Source organism: Mauremys mutica, chromosome 6, assembly GCF_020497125.1.
Source record: "Mauremys mutica isolate MM-2020 ecotype Southern chromosome 6, ASM2049712v1, whole genome shotgun sequence".
Lineage (NCBI taxonomy): Eukaryota > Metazoa > Chordata > Testudines > Geoemydidae > Mauremys > Mauremys mutica.
Genome location: NC_059077.1, coordinates 65,683,876 through 65,700,435, shown reverse-complemented (window position 1 = coordinate 65,700,435; position 16,560 = coordinate 65,683,876). Strand labels below are relative to the sequence as shown.

Here is a 16,560-nt window from a genome sequence, read left to right as displayed (position 1 = left end):
TGACTAATAAAAATCTACAGAATCGTAATTTCAATGGTATTGCCCTCAGTGGCATGACAGAGGGGACATGCTGCTCCTAGCTCCAAGCTCTCGGGTTGATGGAAATTTTGATAATACAGTGTCATGGGAAATGAGTCAAGTTGGGTATCATTGGAAAGCCCTTTCTCCCATGAACACAATGGTACCAGACATGGCAAAGCTAGAACAGTCATGTAGATAAATATTTGAGAAAAATGTTTAAAAATCAATATTTTTAATTATACTTTAACACGGGGATGCATTGCTTATGGAAAAAAACAACATTGATCTTGAGTAATCCTAGGGTAATCTTCCCCACCATTTTAATTTTTTTTAGTACTTTCAAAAAATTGGTTGTGCTGTGTTCTGAAAGTTATTAAAAATAAACAAGTTTCTTTCATGACAAATGTGTATATGGAAAAGCTCCAGGTATAAACACCTTTAATTGCATCTCAGAAATTTTCACACAGTGCCACCACCTGCTCCCCTTGAATTCCATGGGGAAATTCCCAATGCTTTGAATGGAGACGTGATATATCTGATTATAGCATAGTATTAATTGAAAGCAAACATATATAAATGCTGATTAAAATATTAATGTTCCTTCTTACTTTTCAGCTGCTTGATAACTTCTCTTGATAACCTGGATTAATTTCTTCTTGAAAAGGTTAGCTTTCTCTGTGTTTCTTTGGTTATAGATGCTTAAGATCTTTTATTCTCATTCTTATAACAATTTAGAATTATTTTTATGGGACAAAATCCACACACAAACACTGACTGTAAGGAAAGGCACAACTCCTTGAATCTGCAGATGAATGCTAAAATTTAGCTCTAATCTAAGGGCTTGGCTACACTGGAGAGTTGCAGTGCTGGTGGTGGCTTTACAGCGCTGCAACTCACTCACCGTCCACACTTGCAAGGCACATACAGCGCTGTATCTCCCTGGCTACAGCGCTGGCTGTACTCCACGTCTGCCTGGGGAATAACGACTGCAGCGCTGGTGCTGCAGCGCTGGAGTGCCAGTGTAAACAGTGATTAATCTTAGTATGCTGTAACTGACCTCCGGAATTTTCCCATAATGCTTTTAACTAAAGAACTCTCTTTGTTTTGTTATGATGCCTCTCTTTGTTTTGTTGTGAACTCGGGACTCCCGGAGCTGCTTATCTAAAAAACAAACACAGCTACTGTTTGCTGTGAATGAGGCAGGCAGGGGGATGAATGTCCACAGCTAGTGTTTGCTTGAGGAGAGAAACAGCACGGCAGGGGGGCGGGGTGGGGGAGTGAGTCTTTCGGAGCAGCTGCTTATCTGGTCTGAAGGCTATTTGCATTAAAGAGTGTGGGGGAAGTGGTAGGAATTTGCAAGGCAGGGAGCTGACACAGTGTCAGCTCCAAAAATCCACTCTGTCTCTCTCCCCCACACTCCCTGTCACACTCCATCCCACCCCCCTCTTTTGAAAAGCACGTTGCAGCCACTTGAATGCTGGGATAGCTGCCCATAATGCACCGCTCCCAACACCGCTGCAAATGCAGCCACACTGCAGTGCTGGTAGCTGTCAGTGTGGCCACACTCCAGCGCTTTCCCTACACAGCTCTACGAAGACAGCTTTAACTCCCAGCGCTGCACACCTGCAAGTGTAGCCAAACCCTAAGTAAAAGAAGGTTGATTACCATTTTAAATGTTTCACTGTTTGTATTTTTCCCCCCTCCTTGGAATTCAGGAAGAGATGGGTGTAAATACCTGCAGATATTTATATGCACTCAGATGTTCTATTGAGGGGAAATGAATTTGCACAATGCTCTATTTTAAAAAGTATCTTTACCCATTTTATGTGTATTTTTTAAAAAACAACTTTTTGCTCATTTAGGGTGGTTTGATGGGACAAGTATCTTTTTGGTGAGGATCCAAAAGGACAGTTGCCGAATTACAACAGCATATTTCAGTTACATTACCATATAAACAGTATACTGCTGGATTCTATTAAAATAGTAGTCTGCATTCACAAGTATGGAGTGATAATTTACATTAGCAATGATGAAAGAGAAAAAGTTTCTAATAGAGTAGGTAGCTTGGGGCTTGTTCTAATAGAGTAGGTAGACTATCCTAGTTTGAAGATTCAGCCTTACATAGCCATATCCTACAGTAATTCTTGACTCTGGGTATTTCAAAGTTGATAGACTGGGTGGAGCCAGTAGCCACTTGCTGTCTATGTCTGATAAGTGAGTATAAACATGCTAATGCCAAGTTACGAATACACACATACGATCTGGTGTACTGTTTAGTTTGGAGTGACTTAGCTGATGAAGTTGATTATAGAGGACCCAGTCGTGTATCTTCTGCAAATTTACAAAGTTTGTGGATGATACTAAATTGGGAGGCCTTGCAGTTGCTTTGGAGGACAGAATTACAATTAAAAATTATTTTGACAAACTGGAAGTGTGGTCTGAAATAAATAGGATGAAATTCAATAACGACAAATGCAAAGCACTCCACTTAGGAAGGAATAATCAATTGCACAAATACCAAATGGGAAATGACTGCCTCGGAAGGAATACTGCAGAAAAGGATGTGGGGGTTATAGATGATCACAAGCTAAATATGAGTCATCACTGTAATAATGTTGCAAAAAAACCCCACAAATGAAATTTTTTTTTTTTTTATGTATTAGCAGGAGTGTTATAGGCAAGGCACGAGAAGTAATTCTTTCACTCTGCTCAACACTGAAAAGACCTCAGCTGGAGTATTGTGTCCAGTTCTGGGCACCACACTGTGGGAAAGATGTGGACAAATTGGAGAAAGTCCAGAGGAGAGCAACAGACTTGATTAAAGGACTAGAAAACATGACTTATGAGGAAAGATTTAAAAAATTGGGTTTGTTTAGTCTGGGGAAGTGAAGACGGAGGGGGTACATAAGTCTTCAAGTATGTAAAAAGTTATGATAAAGAGGAGGGTGATAAATTATTCTCCTTTACCACTGAGAAAGGACAAAAAATAATGTGCTTAAATTGCAGCAATGGAGATTTAGGTTAGACATTAGGAGAAACTTCCTAACAGTAAGGATAGGTAAGCACTGGAATAAATTACCTATAGAGGTGGTGGAATCTCTGTCATTGAAGGTTTTTAAGAACAAGTTAGACAAACATCTGTTAGGGATGGTGTAGCAAATATTTAGTCCTGCCTTGAATATAGGAGACTGGATTAGAGGACCTATTAAGGGCCCTTCCAGTCCTACATTGCTGCTATTTCTGTGATTCTGTGTGCTTGAAGTTCACAATGTCAAAACTCACTGGGTTAAATATTTTCAAAGTATGCATTAGCACACCAAATAATTTTAAATATAAATTAATCCCCATAGTCCAAAATGGACCAGGTATTTCTGAACAACCTGCTTCTTCACAAAGTATTTCACACTTATTAAATTATCTGTACAGTGCTTCTGAACTTTGATCTGCTGTAAAGGAAATACTGGCTTGTTGAAAGGAAGGATTCCTGATGCTTAAATTGGTCAATTGCTACAAGATATCACCATCTGCTGTTTCAGTCATTAATGAAGCAGTCACTTTCTGTATATATCAGGGTTGGAAGGGACCTCAGGAGGTCATCTAGTCCAACCCACTGCTCAAAGCAGGACCAACCCCCATCTGGGAGGTGAACCAAAAATCATGGTTTTCATTTAATTTAAAGTCAACTCAGTGGAGAGCCGGCTGCCAGCTTATTAAAATCAGACTACAGGCTGCTTTCAGCCTGGGGCAAAAATAGCTGAAATAAAAGGTTGGCAAGAAGAAAAAAATAATTAAGGCCTAAGAATAAATCCCTGAAGCACCCCCATTTGTTAACATCTTTGTATCTGAACTAATACTGCTCATGGAAACAACCAATGTACATTTCTCAAGTAACCTACAAAACAGTTTTGAGTTTCCACAAAGCATAATACTTTTGAGACTTTGAAAGTAACTTACAGCTAATAAAAATCAAATACCTTAAGTACATTTTAAATATTTTCCTACAGCATGGTCCTCCACTGCTTTAGGTAAATCCCAGGTGGCTAAGGATGGTGGAATGTCTTAACTTAGAAGGTTAACTGTCCTAGAGCAAAGAGTCTACCAGTGCACATAGTGTAAAATCTGTAAACTTAGATACTAACATCAACCACAACTAACTTCAAGAACTTTTGTCACAACAAGTACTTGATTTGGGAATGGCCACATTGGGGTGCTGTGGTAGGTCTCTTCACCACTCTAAAGTATTTATTTGCTCCTTTTTCTCAATATTTTTCCTTTTTTCATCTGGGAGCAGTGAGGTGTGGAATAATCTCCCCACTAGTTTGAGCCCTGGCCAGCAAAAACTGAAATAACATAGATTTGAATAAGTATAGAGTTGTTTCATACATTCTTTCATGCTTTCAAATATATCTTCTGGAAAGAAACAATAACATTAAGTATCAGTTACTAGCTTACTGCACAGGCAGTTTAAGGAACTTGAGGATTAAATTATGTGTCTAGAACTTTTATTTGGAGTTATGAGGCAGTGTTTTAATAACTTCTAAAAAATAATTGCCCAAAATATGATTAATACAATTTACCAAAAACTTTAGTACTCAATAGAAGTGGCTAAATTGTTATAATCTAAGATTGTTAAAATGTCTCGAAAGTACTCATTTTGGTAGTTCTCTTCGGTTATATTGATATAATTTTTGGGAAGGAGAAAAACTTGGGGAACTAATGTTGAGACCACTGCTGCTGTTTTTGCCTTTTCCTTACCTCTGTTCATTTTTCTCCTTTTCTGCATCTGTTACAGTTCTTCTCTGTGCTCTTTCTTCTTTTTGTCTGCTCAAGTGTATTTTCTCCTCATTTTTGGTTTTCCCAGAAATTAATTCATTTTGGGTTATTTTCTTAATCACCAGCAGCAATACATTTTACATAAAAGCTCCCATAGGAAAACTGGTTAGTATTGTACAATGCTAGGTTGCAGCCCTGAAAACACTTTTGTATGTTTGTAACATTAAGCACATTAAAATTTTCATTAACTTTTCTGTTGCTTAATGTTACGCATTTGTGTAAGTGTTTGCAAGATCAGAACCCTAGTCAGCTATTTTTGCAGAGGACTCTGTTTTAGAGCATTGCTGTGACTGCTTGCGCAACCACTGCCTATGGTGCACCAAGGCTTGTGGTGGGCAAACAACTGAGCAGAAGGGTGAGTGGTCAACGATGAAATAGATCAACAAAGTATAAATGATTCAGAGGAAACATAGTACCCTGCCATTGTGCTTTATAATTACGGTTTGATCTTTAGCTGGTAGCTTGCATACTGTGAGTCTGTCTTCAAATGACAAATGGAGCTCAATCCAACACATTATTTCTGATGCCTTCTAAGCCACATGGGCCTTAGAAGGCTGTGAACTCTGTGATAAGTTCTTAGTCTGCTGAAACGGTCTACCTAAGGATGAAAGATCCTATGTTGTCAACTAGTTGAATTTCATAGGGGATAACATGAAGATGAGCTTCACAGTCCATTTCTCTTGTGATCCATAATTCTGGATTTTCCATTCTGTTCATCTCTTCATCCTAGATTAACAGTAATTCTTTGTGTAATAGTGTTAGGGAAAGTGGGTCTTGTCAAACAAACCTGTTGTCATTCTTAGAGATTACAAACTTGATTGATAAAAGTCACTGTATAGGTGTAATATACTTCAATTTTATAAGGCATTTGACTTAGTACCACATAATATTCTGGTTTCAGAAATTAGCACTGCACAATATCAATAAAATATACCTAAATGGATTAAGAATTGGCTAATTCACAGATCTCAAAAAACAGTTGTCAATGGGGAATCATCAAAAAATGGGAGTGTAACCACAGAAGGGAAAACCTCTAATGGCAGCAGGCCATAAAAGAGACCCAGTTTGGGAATAAGAACCATTCAAGAAATAAATGTTTGCTGATGATGTTTTAAAGAAAGTCACACCAGTGAACTGGTGGAAGTCACTTAAGCACTTGGATTCAGAGACTGTTGAAGTGATAATCACTTTTAACAGCAGTAGCTTCTTTTGCCAGTGTAGAAAGAATATTTTCTTCCTTTGGACTAATTCATTCCAAATTGAGAAATTGTTTGGGACCTGAAAAAGCAGGAAAGCTTGTTTTTCTTTTCCATATTATGAACAAACAGGAAAATGAAAGTGAAGACAACTGAGTTAGCTGCAGAAGCCAATATTTTAAGTTTCTCATGTTGACTTGGCTGATATAGTCGATTTAATTTTTTTTAAATATTTCATTCAACAATTTTAGTTAAAAACAATTTTAACAAAAACAAACCTGATTTTAAAAAAATGTGAACGTTTAACTAAATTCAAAAATTCATGTGCTGTTTTGTTAAAATATTTTATTGACATAAGTTGCTAGTGTAGACCAAGCCTTGGAGTGGCTGGAAATATGGCAGGTAATGGGAAAAAATGAAATTATAGCTTGAATAATTGTAAAATATTGTAGATCAAAATAGTTAGTGGAAGAGACGTTTGAAAAAGTGACATAGGTTTGATAGCTGACAGCAGGTTAGCTAACTAAGAAATACTGCATTCTGTTCTGGAATCATCCATATTAGCAAGCTAAAGCTATATGGGAGGGAGTCCAGGACAAGGCAATGAAAATGACTTAAAGTGGCTGGAAAGACTAAAATTACTAAATGTTTCTTGGTTTAGTGATAGCTAAAAATAGTAGGTCAGAGGAGAGAATATATATACCAAGAAAGGAGAGGATTTATTTAGAACGATTTAAGGGGATGAAACTAGATGTGTTGGGATGAAATTAAGTAAGGGAAAACTTAAGCAGAGTATCTGGAAAAATGTCCAGAGCTCAAGTTCATTTGGACTGTGGAATAGTCTTTCAAAGGAAGTGGAGGAAACTTAATTGTTTGATGTTTAAAAACAGGATTGGAGGAAGTGCTAGGAATATAAAACCAGATTTTCAAGATCTCAGCCAGGGTGTGGATTGATTTAAATAAAATCAAACAGAACAGAAAACCCTGATTTAAATAATTACTTTTAATCTTTGCTTTACATTTGTACTTTTTAGTTATTTCATTGGTTGGTAACCATTAAAGCATGTTGATTTGAAACTAACTCTAGTCTTGACACTAAATGCTACTAATTCTAGCCTTTATGCTAAATTTGGTGTTTCTTTTTAATAATTAAAAGGAATACACTATATCTTTACAAATTGACTTAAGCAGTTATAGAGCTTAACATATATTTATTCAGTCTTAAATTTTATTTTTTTATTATATTAGAAAATGGTGAAGGATAAATTTCTTATTTAATAGATTAATTTTTTTACTTATGATTTGTGTGTCAAGCTCTATTTGGATGAAAATTGGAATTCAATTAAAAATGCACACACAAAAAATAAATTTGGGCTGTATTAGTTAAATAAAATTACCTTAAATGTGCTTGATATATAAGAAAAAGGTTTATCAGAACATATTTTACACTTAAAACTAATTGCTGTATTAAACAAAGGCAGTATTATAAATTGAGATGATTGTTTCTGGTCACACAATGTCTGCCAACGCGTTAGAGCTATTAGATCTTACCCTCTCATGCCTCCATTTTATTTATTGATTGGAAGAGGAAAACAAACTTTCCTGGTTTCTTAACTTTGAACGAAGTAGTCATTGAACTGAACTGGCTGAATAAACTGAAATGAAGAAAATATTCTCTCTGCACCTGCAAAATACTGTCAAAAGTTAGTTTAGCCCAAAGGGAAGAGGTGGGACAAGGCCAGAGCCTCTTCTCTTCTGGCCATGCTGCCCGGTGCAGTGCAGCGGCTTCCCTGGGTACAGCGGCCGAGTGAGCCCGGAGCCCTCCTTGGCATGCTCAGGGTTGGCTCCTATCCCCAGAAGCTGAGGCTGAGCAAGGTAGGGAACGGCGACAGCGGCAGCCCTCTCCCTACCCAGGCTCAGCTTCTGGGGACAGGAACCAGTTCTGAGCAGGGGGGGCCCTCTGGCTCGCTTGGCCACTCTCACCAGAAGCTGAGCTGGGGGCGTGGCCTGCTGCTGCTGGAGCCAAATGCTCTCCCAGGCAGCTGCTGTACTGCACCAGGCAACATCCGGGAGTGGCTCTGGAGCCTGGCTGCCAGAAGAGCACCTGAACAGCCAGGGGGAGCCAGGCCGGTGCAGCAGGAGGACAGAGCCCCCCCGCTCAGGTAACATGGGATGGGAAGGAGGGGACAGGAAGACCATGGGGGCCTTGGGCTGGGGGCGAGGCGGAGTCATGTAGGAGGTCATGCGGGGGTGTCACATGTCCACCTCCTTAGCTGGTGTCCCCCTTTGTGTGTCTCACACTAGTCACCTCTGGCAGGGCTCCTAGGCGCGTGTGGGGTGGTACCGGTGGTGGTGAAGGCAGCCGGGCATGTGGAAGCTCTGGCCATGCCAGAAGAATTCCCCAGCAGCGCACCCGGAAGCTCACTGGGCACCAGCCAGCACAGGTGCAGCACTGCCCAAATGTCAGGCAGACTGGGGGCCCGTTGACTGTTCAGCCTTGGGTTCCGGAATTGCTATCAGCAGGCCTGGGAATGCATGAAATGCTTTTGATGCAAGTGTTTGAAAAGATTTTTTGGGCTATAACTAGAGGTGAGTGGATTGAATAAAACAAGTGACTGAACACATGAACCATATCTATTTAACAATAAGTTTGTCTTGGTTGCCCAAGTGAGCTCGGCAAGTTGTGAAAATGCCTGGAAAGATAATAAGTGAAGATGATACGTGATTGACATCAAACTATACAGTCTTTATGGACAAATAAACAATTCCTCAGATGGACTGAGGAGGCAGGAGGAGGTGTTAGTACACGATTTCTCTACTTGAAGACTCTTATGGCAGGGCTCTGCTGAGTTGCACTGACCCAAGTAAGCAACTTTTCATCTATATATTATAGAAGTAATGTCACCCCCACAATGGCTTGCCTATTTCAGTAACTGAGTTATCTATTTTGGTAGGTGAAAGGATATGGCCTGCCCTAGAGGAATTGCCAGGGTTTCCCCTATGCGTTCAGGAAACTCCCCAGAAAAGTAACTCTTTACCCTTGGGAGGACACGGATCGAGAATCAGGCAGTAATCTTCAAAAACAAAATATCCTTTATTTAATGTATTTATATTTCTCAATACAATAAATGTTGAAAGCATACATTAAGAAACCAAAACATAAATCATAGAATCATAAATCCTGTTAGCACAAGTGTGTGCATTAAAGTACCCAATATTGCAATGTCACGGAAATGGCTTTGAGTATGTTCTACATACAGTGATCAATCGTGTAGGATGCTGACATCAGTTTTAATTAAAGACTTAACTTTATACATAGAAACAAACATACATACAGATACATCCAATTTTATTATTCCCAGCATACACACCTATGAACCTTATTTCTATTTTATTTTTTATACTATGGCTGTTGTGCTTACTTTCCACAGGCTTCTTTTCCCTCTGCTCTGCCAGAAGTTCTTCTGTTCTGTCACAAAAACCTAGCCCTCTTCTACTCTCTTTAGTGATTTCACTCTTCCTTCTGATCTGCCTTCTTCTTCTTCTCCTGCTTCTCCACCTTCTACTCCTGATCTCTTCCTGCTGCTGATTCAAGCCTGTCAGCTGTCTGCTTTATATACAGTTTTTGCCTATTCTGATTGGTTAGTCCCTTAATCCTTATCATTAGCATACCTATTCTCCAATCATCTTTAAGCCCTCTCTGACTGGTTTGTTCTTATAAACCAATCATAGCTGCTAGATGTCTGTCAATCAAAGCAAGGCCTAGTTGAGAACTTGTCTTGCCTGACTGACCCCTCCCTCAGGTTTTGGAGTGACCTGCGTTTAATCCCAGGCTGCATGCTTGCCATAGGCTGAATTGCTCCAAGACCGCCATCTTAGTGTTTCTGACTGTGACTACCCCAGACTGCCATTTTTACTATTCCTAGCTATAACTGCTTAAAATTGCCTTTATAAATTATTAAATACTTATGACTATAAACAATTCTTATTTCCTTTATACTTTCCTTATGCATCTTGATGTTAAGATCTACTGCTGCAACTCCAGTTTTTACTAATTTAATTTTATTTCTATATTTCCCTTGCTTCAGCTAATGGTGGCAGGGCAGTGTTCTTAATACTGTATTCAGTAACCAGAGTAGAGCAGCTCAAAAATGTCTTGTATCAGTGGCAGAATAGAAAAGGCAGTGTGTCAACATAAATGGAAATTTTAAAAATTAATTTCTGCATGCTAACTTCCTTTTTCCCGTTATTAAACCTACTCTGCATGCAAGCCCCCTATGTGTCTAATCATCACATCATAGGCCGGGTATAGATCGAGGAAAAGCAAACTGATCGCTTTTTGGGCAATGCTTAAGTAATCTCAGTCAAAGTCTGTGGCAGTAAGACATTTCTGCTATTGCCGAAACTTGGGCCAGACACTTGTTATTGGATGTGGTGCTGCATTGACACCAGTGATGATAAGATGCCATTTGTAGCTTTAAAATGTCTTAGCTATTCAGACAACCACAGCGCAGTTGTAAATAGCTGAAAGGCTTTTGTAATTTGAAACATAATAAATGATTATTTATCTTCTTTGCTGTTGCTCCAGAGCTATGCTATGGTTAGTGGCTCACTGGCAGACTCAGGCAGTGCTTTGGGAATTGGATTGCTTTCCCAAGAAAGTGGGAAGAATGGTGGAAACAAAAGAGGGCCCAAAGTTAGATGCTGTTGGAACTGCATATCACTTGGCCAGAGGTTTGAAAAGTCAAATGAATCTGGCACCTACAAGAGAAGATTTTTTTAAAAAAATATATTAGGCCTTAATCTTCTGTATAAATGTTGCTACTTTTAACTGTTGAATTGTTTTTCTATAGTGATGGCTTCCACAGACAGATGTGTGGTGCTATACTTAGCTAAGGTACTTGCTCAGCACTTCAGTATATTGGCAACATGACCAGAAGGGATTGTTTTATGTTTGAATGGTTCACGTGGCTGTGGTAGTGGGGAAGTATAATGGTCCTAAAACATATTCAAAAACACAGATTCAGTGAGCAAGAGGTAGTTGGAATGCTGAAAAGGATCTAGATAATGTAGTGGACAGTAAACTAGATAGGGGCTTGCAACATGATTCTATGCCAAAAAGAGCAATGCGATACAGAGAATCAACTATGAAAATTTTGTTGTGCGTATAAATTATATAAAATCTTCATTCTGAAGTCAATAATTACTTGAAGGCTCTTATCTTCTAAAGCTGATTCATGTGAATGAGTTCATTAGCTAAATACAGTTCTTAGTAACAAAAGTGCCAACATGTCTGGCATCTTTGTTAGCAAGAGAAGCCAAGAATTGAGTGGGTAAGGAAACTGCACTAATCTCTAATCCTTAGAAGAGGCCTATCACAGAGCAGAATTGAGGCATGTTGGTAGTGTAGTATAGGGAAGTTTGCTCTCCCACTGTCCATGCTGTACATCACGGGATAAATAGAGGACCTCATCTTCTATGATTATTGATGTTAGTACCTTTCTTGAGTGCTAAATTGACTCCAACTCTGAAAAATAAAAGGGAGAAAATGTGATCGTGAAAGTCTTTCTCTCAGCCTTCAGGAATTCCTGTAAACCTCATGAAACTTGATGTGCATTTAATGTATAGATTAAAGTATATGTAAGTTAAAATACTGCTCCAAAATGAGAATAGGTCACCCGTAATGGCTCTCCATATCTTCAGTAATGAAGCATAAATAATAAAATGATTCCTTATTTAAATAGTTTATTTAAGCTGCTATTTGCTTTAAATAACTTCTCAGAAAAAGCATAAGTAACAAGATCCAAACTCACGTAGTGCCTTTTCTTAGTGATGAAGTTCAAGCACAAGAGAAATCCTTAAATTGAGAGAGAATCTCTCAGTATCTTCTAAATTTGTATGTTTCCCAACTTGACATGAATAATATCTTATATTTACCAATCTGTAATTGAGGCGTAACCTGGTTCTCCTTTAAGTTGCTTTATAGATGCTTTGTAACTGAGTTCCTAAGACTTACGTAAAACTATTCCATTAATGTTTATCTTGCACGCATCTTTCTTTGTGTTCACCAGCCAGAAATTCTCCAGATTCACCTTTTAATACTGAAAACAATATAACCATTGTCTTCCACAGAAAAACTTCTAGTATCCAGATTACACTTTAAAATCACGACAGTTTCAGGCCTTTACACTTTTCTTTGAGAATATTGACATACCTGCAGCCCAAATGGCTTCTGCTGGAAGCTGTAGCCCTTAGTTTGAAATAAGAAGTCCTTCTACATCCATTTCTTCAGTCGAAGTTTTTAAAGGGTGATATCTTAGTTGAGAGAAGCTCCAGAAAAAAAAATCCTTTTTTTTTCTCTCCACATCTTTTTCTAAGGGCAGGCTCTGGCTTCATCCTGCTTGGAACAAAAAATTGCCTCCTTTGGTGTTTCTGTGTTGGCATAATTAATACATGCTTCAGCAGTGGTGTAGGTTTTTATGAGAGAGATAAAAACACCAGCACCCCATCTACTCTTAATATTTATGCTGTTACCACCTGTGTAGCTGCACCATTCCTGACAGTTAATGTAATATAGGTACTAACTTTGGTAGTGGAAAAAGCGCTTGAGTGTACATGAGGAAACCCCCTGATCAGTGGTATCATATGTCTAAACAAACAACTTTATCCTGCTTGTTTCCACTGAACTGAGCATGGTTCTTAAAGAAAGAATACTTGTAAGAGCTGGGAAAAATAGAACTTCCATTTGAACTCCAAAAATATTTGCTGTCTGTGAATGTGGGCTCTCAGAGAAACTAAACTCCCTCTTGTCCTTGCCCCATCTGAATTTTGATGGCTTTCAAGGTTACAAAAGCTAAAGTGTTAATTGAATATCCAGCAAAGTTAAAGATGGCCTATTGACTGGAAAAATTACTTATATGTAACCCCAAAGAAAGCTGCTGAACTTCTGAAGTATTGGACTTTTAATTACATTAATTGGGGAAATTATGCAACATGAGCACTTTATATCAGCAGACTGCAACTGGAATTAACATTTCACCAGAAACTTTTGTAATAGCTATTATATCAGTATTTTTTCCTATTCAAGTTTTCTTATACTTTTGGCTGTATTTTCTTGGTAAAGTCAGGAGGATCTCTTTAGCCTGGATCTTTTTACCATAATAGGATCCCACATGGGTTATTACTTTGCATGGCTGCGCTTAATGAAGTTACCTAAGGTAAAGAATCCATTACTACCCCTTGTGACCTGGAATGTTTATTCTAGAAGATGTGGTCTGACTACCAATATTTTTCCCCACCGGAGAGAGACTAACTGGAGCCAGCTGACTTTTGTGTTGTTTCTGTTGGGTTTATTTTCAACAGTACTTAAGTTTGTGATAAAACTTCTTATGGTTATGTCAAATGTCAGACCCATTAGCACCAATGCATGTCATTTAAGGAAGAGCAATCAAGTGTTCTGTGTTCTTTATTTGTAAATTTTTGCATATATAAGGAAAAAGCCTAATCACATAAACCAGAAGGTGTTTGTAGTGAAGATTTGAATTTTAGATATAATCTGTTGACCTCACAGGGGTGGATTGTGCAATATTTAGTTCTGCCCTTTTTCAGTTGTTGCCTTACATGGCTCATACAAGTAAAAAAATTTCTTTGAGGCAGCAATTCTTAAATCAGCACTTCTTAAGATATACTGGATGTGAGCTACAGTTGTTCTTAACTCTTTTCTTAATCATGTTTTTGTAGCATATATTATGCCTTTATGACAAAATGCTAAGTTTATATAAAGTGTCAGTACACTTTTCTTTTGCTTGGTGGACTACTGTAACTTCTGAACACTTTTTTTTTTGTAGTCCTAACCCTAACCCTAACCCTAAGCATTTGCATAGATTATTCAGAAAAATAAGTAGTTCATAGTTGTGCTTTGGATGGTTTATCAAATAACTAAACCCTGATTTTACAGTGCTGAGTGTTCCAGATTGAGGTATTCATGTCACTCAGAGATATGAAAGGGATGAGAAATGATACAAATCAGGAATAGAGCAAAATTTACTGTGTCAAACTAATTCCTGATTTCAGTTGAGTTACATTAGGGATGAGTTTGGCCCAGTGTTTGTTTTTAAGCCTTTATTTACTGCAGAGTCTCTTTTTATCCTGACAGGCTCTAATCACTAAATATTATTTAAAATAAGGAGAAAAGTCTGATTCAAGTATACTTTTATATGCTATTAGCATCAAAAGAACTAAAATTTAAGCTGGTAGTGTTACTTGATTATATATAGATCTTTTTTTAAAATGTTCACGCCAGCACACTTCAACACTTTAAAGAGGAAAAATGGGAAATTTATAGTGGAGAATGATTCCCTGCTCAAAGAAATCAAACTGTAAGGGGAAAGGGGGGAATGGATTTTTGTTTTCCCATCCCTCTTATATAATGTATTCATTTTTTCCTGTTTTATCTCTTGCAGCAATGGGTCAAGAAGCTGGCAAACCTGCCTGGCCCAAACCAGTTGGAGGATATCAGACCATTACAGGGAGAAGATATGGAAGAAGACACGCGTATGTCAGTTTTAGACCATCTTTGATGAATCAAGACAGAAATTCAAGCCAACAGAATGGAGAATGTGAAGGATTAGAATTAGACGATGTTCAAAAAGAGAAGTCTTTATGTGCGTGCTCTGTAATTTCAAACTGAGACACGTTTTCTTTGGGCGGGAAGGGAAATGGAAATGTATAGAATGGTTAAAGTCATATGAACAAACTATAGTTCATATGTTCTGCATCAAAAACTCAATGTGAAGTTTAATGAAAATTAGTATTTATCTTAAAATGATTAAATTTACTTCATAAAATAAATGAGCAACACTGAAAGATATAAATTTAATAAAATCTCATAAAACATATAATTGTAACTATGAATATATTATAGAAATCTTACCCCAGCACCAGATTCTTGAATAATTCCCATGTAAGAGGAAAATGCATCATGCTTATTTGCTGCCACAAATAGAGCTAGAAAACAAAATACTTTACATTTCATGAGCCAAATTCTTCCATCATGTAAGTCCATTGACTTAGCAGAGCTACACCAGAAATTAATTCGACTATATATAAATATTTACAAGAAAAATATGAGAGAAAAATAAATATTGAAATAGCAAATGGACATTATTTTCCCCTTTTCATTAATATTCAGTTTTCTTTGGTTTGCTAATTTTAAACTTCATCAATAGTTCATGAGGTTAAAGTAGCATTCAGTTAGAATAGAAATTCAAAATGGCCTATTAAATCATGTATAGTCCCTCTTCATTTGAGTCTATTGTATGTTAGTAAATGTTTTTGCAGTCTAGTCTTAAATGTGCCAAGTAATATTTACCACTCTTACACTTACGAGACTATTCCACAACCAGAAGATCTCACTTTTTTGGAAACTCTTCACATAATTTCATTCTATTGTTTTTGAAAGCTTTTTTTTATTATGCTAAGAAATTCCTGTTCCCCTTTTGTGTTTACATCTTTCAAATGTTTAGAGTGAGTGGTATGCAAATATTTACCTTATTTGCATCTTTGTTTTCTGGTAACTCAGTGCTAACCGCATGACTATTTTTGTTGCTTTTTGTTGCTTTTTTTTGTCTGAACTCATTCTAGTTTGTCACTTTTTAGATAATGAAGTGCCCACACTGAACATATTGTTTCAGGTGTTCAGAGGAGGTATATGGTTAAAAGGAATATTACTTCCCTGTTCCGTGATGTGACTCCTCTTCAGATGTAGCTCAAACTTTCATTGACTTTTTGCTGCAATATTTCCTTGTAAACTCATGTCTAATAGTAATGGGCTGTGCTCTATAACCCTTAAGTCTCTACTTGGCATTTCTACTTTTCATATTTTTCCCTGTCATTGAATATTTGTGTTTTGGATTATTTTATTCCCAGATGTATGAGTTTGCATGTTTTCAAGCTGATTCTCATTTTATACTGAGAGTACTGACCAAAACACAAGAGTTATCCCCTGCTAAATTCCATGCCATCTTCAATATCTACTTAAACAACCACAAGAGATAGACAGAAGACACTTCAGTTTAATGTTTCATCAAAGGCAGCACCTCTAACAGAGCAATATCCTTTTAGTTTTGCAGTGACAGCATGACATGTAAGCCCAAATTCTAGTGTGGGAAACCACAACCCGCATCCTTGTGTTCCAGAAATGAAAATGCTATCAGCTCACCCATTCTGACATGCCGTATCTTTTTTTTTTCAGATAAGACTGAAGAGATAAATAAAAATGTTGGGCTACCATAAATAGAGGTGGTGCTATCTGGGCCACCTATAATTCAAGGTTCTGCAGAAATCTGAGTCTATATGATACAAGTATCAGAGGGGTAGCTGTGTTAGTCTGGACCTGTAAAAAGCAACAATGAGTCCCGTGGCACCTTATAGACTAACAGATGTATTGGAGCATAAGCTTTCGTGGGTGAATACCCACTTCGTCAGATGCAAGCTTATGCTCCAATACATC

At 37.7% G+C, this 16,560-nt stretch overlaps 1 protein-coding gene across 6 annotated transcripts in view; it reads left to right on the top strand.

The window, feature by feature from the left end:
• PJA2 (praja ring finger ubiquitin ligase 2) overlaps window positions 1-16,560 on the top strand; it is an 81,084-nt gene that overhangs the window by 27,332 nt on the left and 37,192 nt on the right. For 2 of the 6 annotated variants that reach the window (XM_045021335.1, XM_045021333.1), the window contains 2 exons: window positions 637-685; window positions 14,513-14,713. In XM_045021335.1, coding sequence (XP_044877270.1) covers window positions 14,515-14,713 — 199 coding nt within the window. In that variant the 5' untranslated portion in view covers window positions 637-685; window positions 14,513-14,514. Of the gene's footprint in view, window positions 1-636; window positions 686-13,207; window positions 13,268-14,512; window positions 14,714-16,560 lie in introns of those variants that run through there. The other 4 variants (XM_045021337.1, XM_045021336.1, XM_045021339.1 and 1 more) reach the window with 3 other exon arrangements.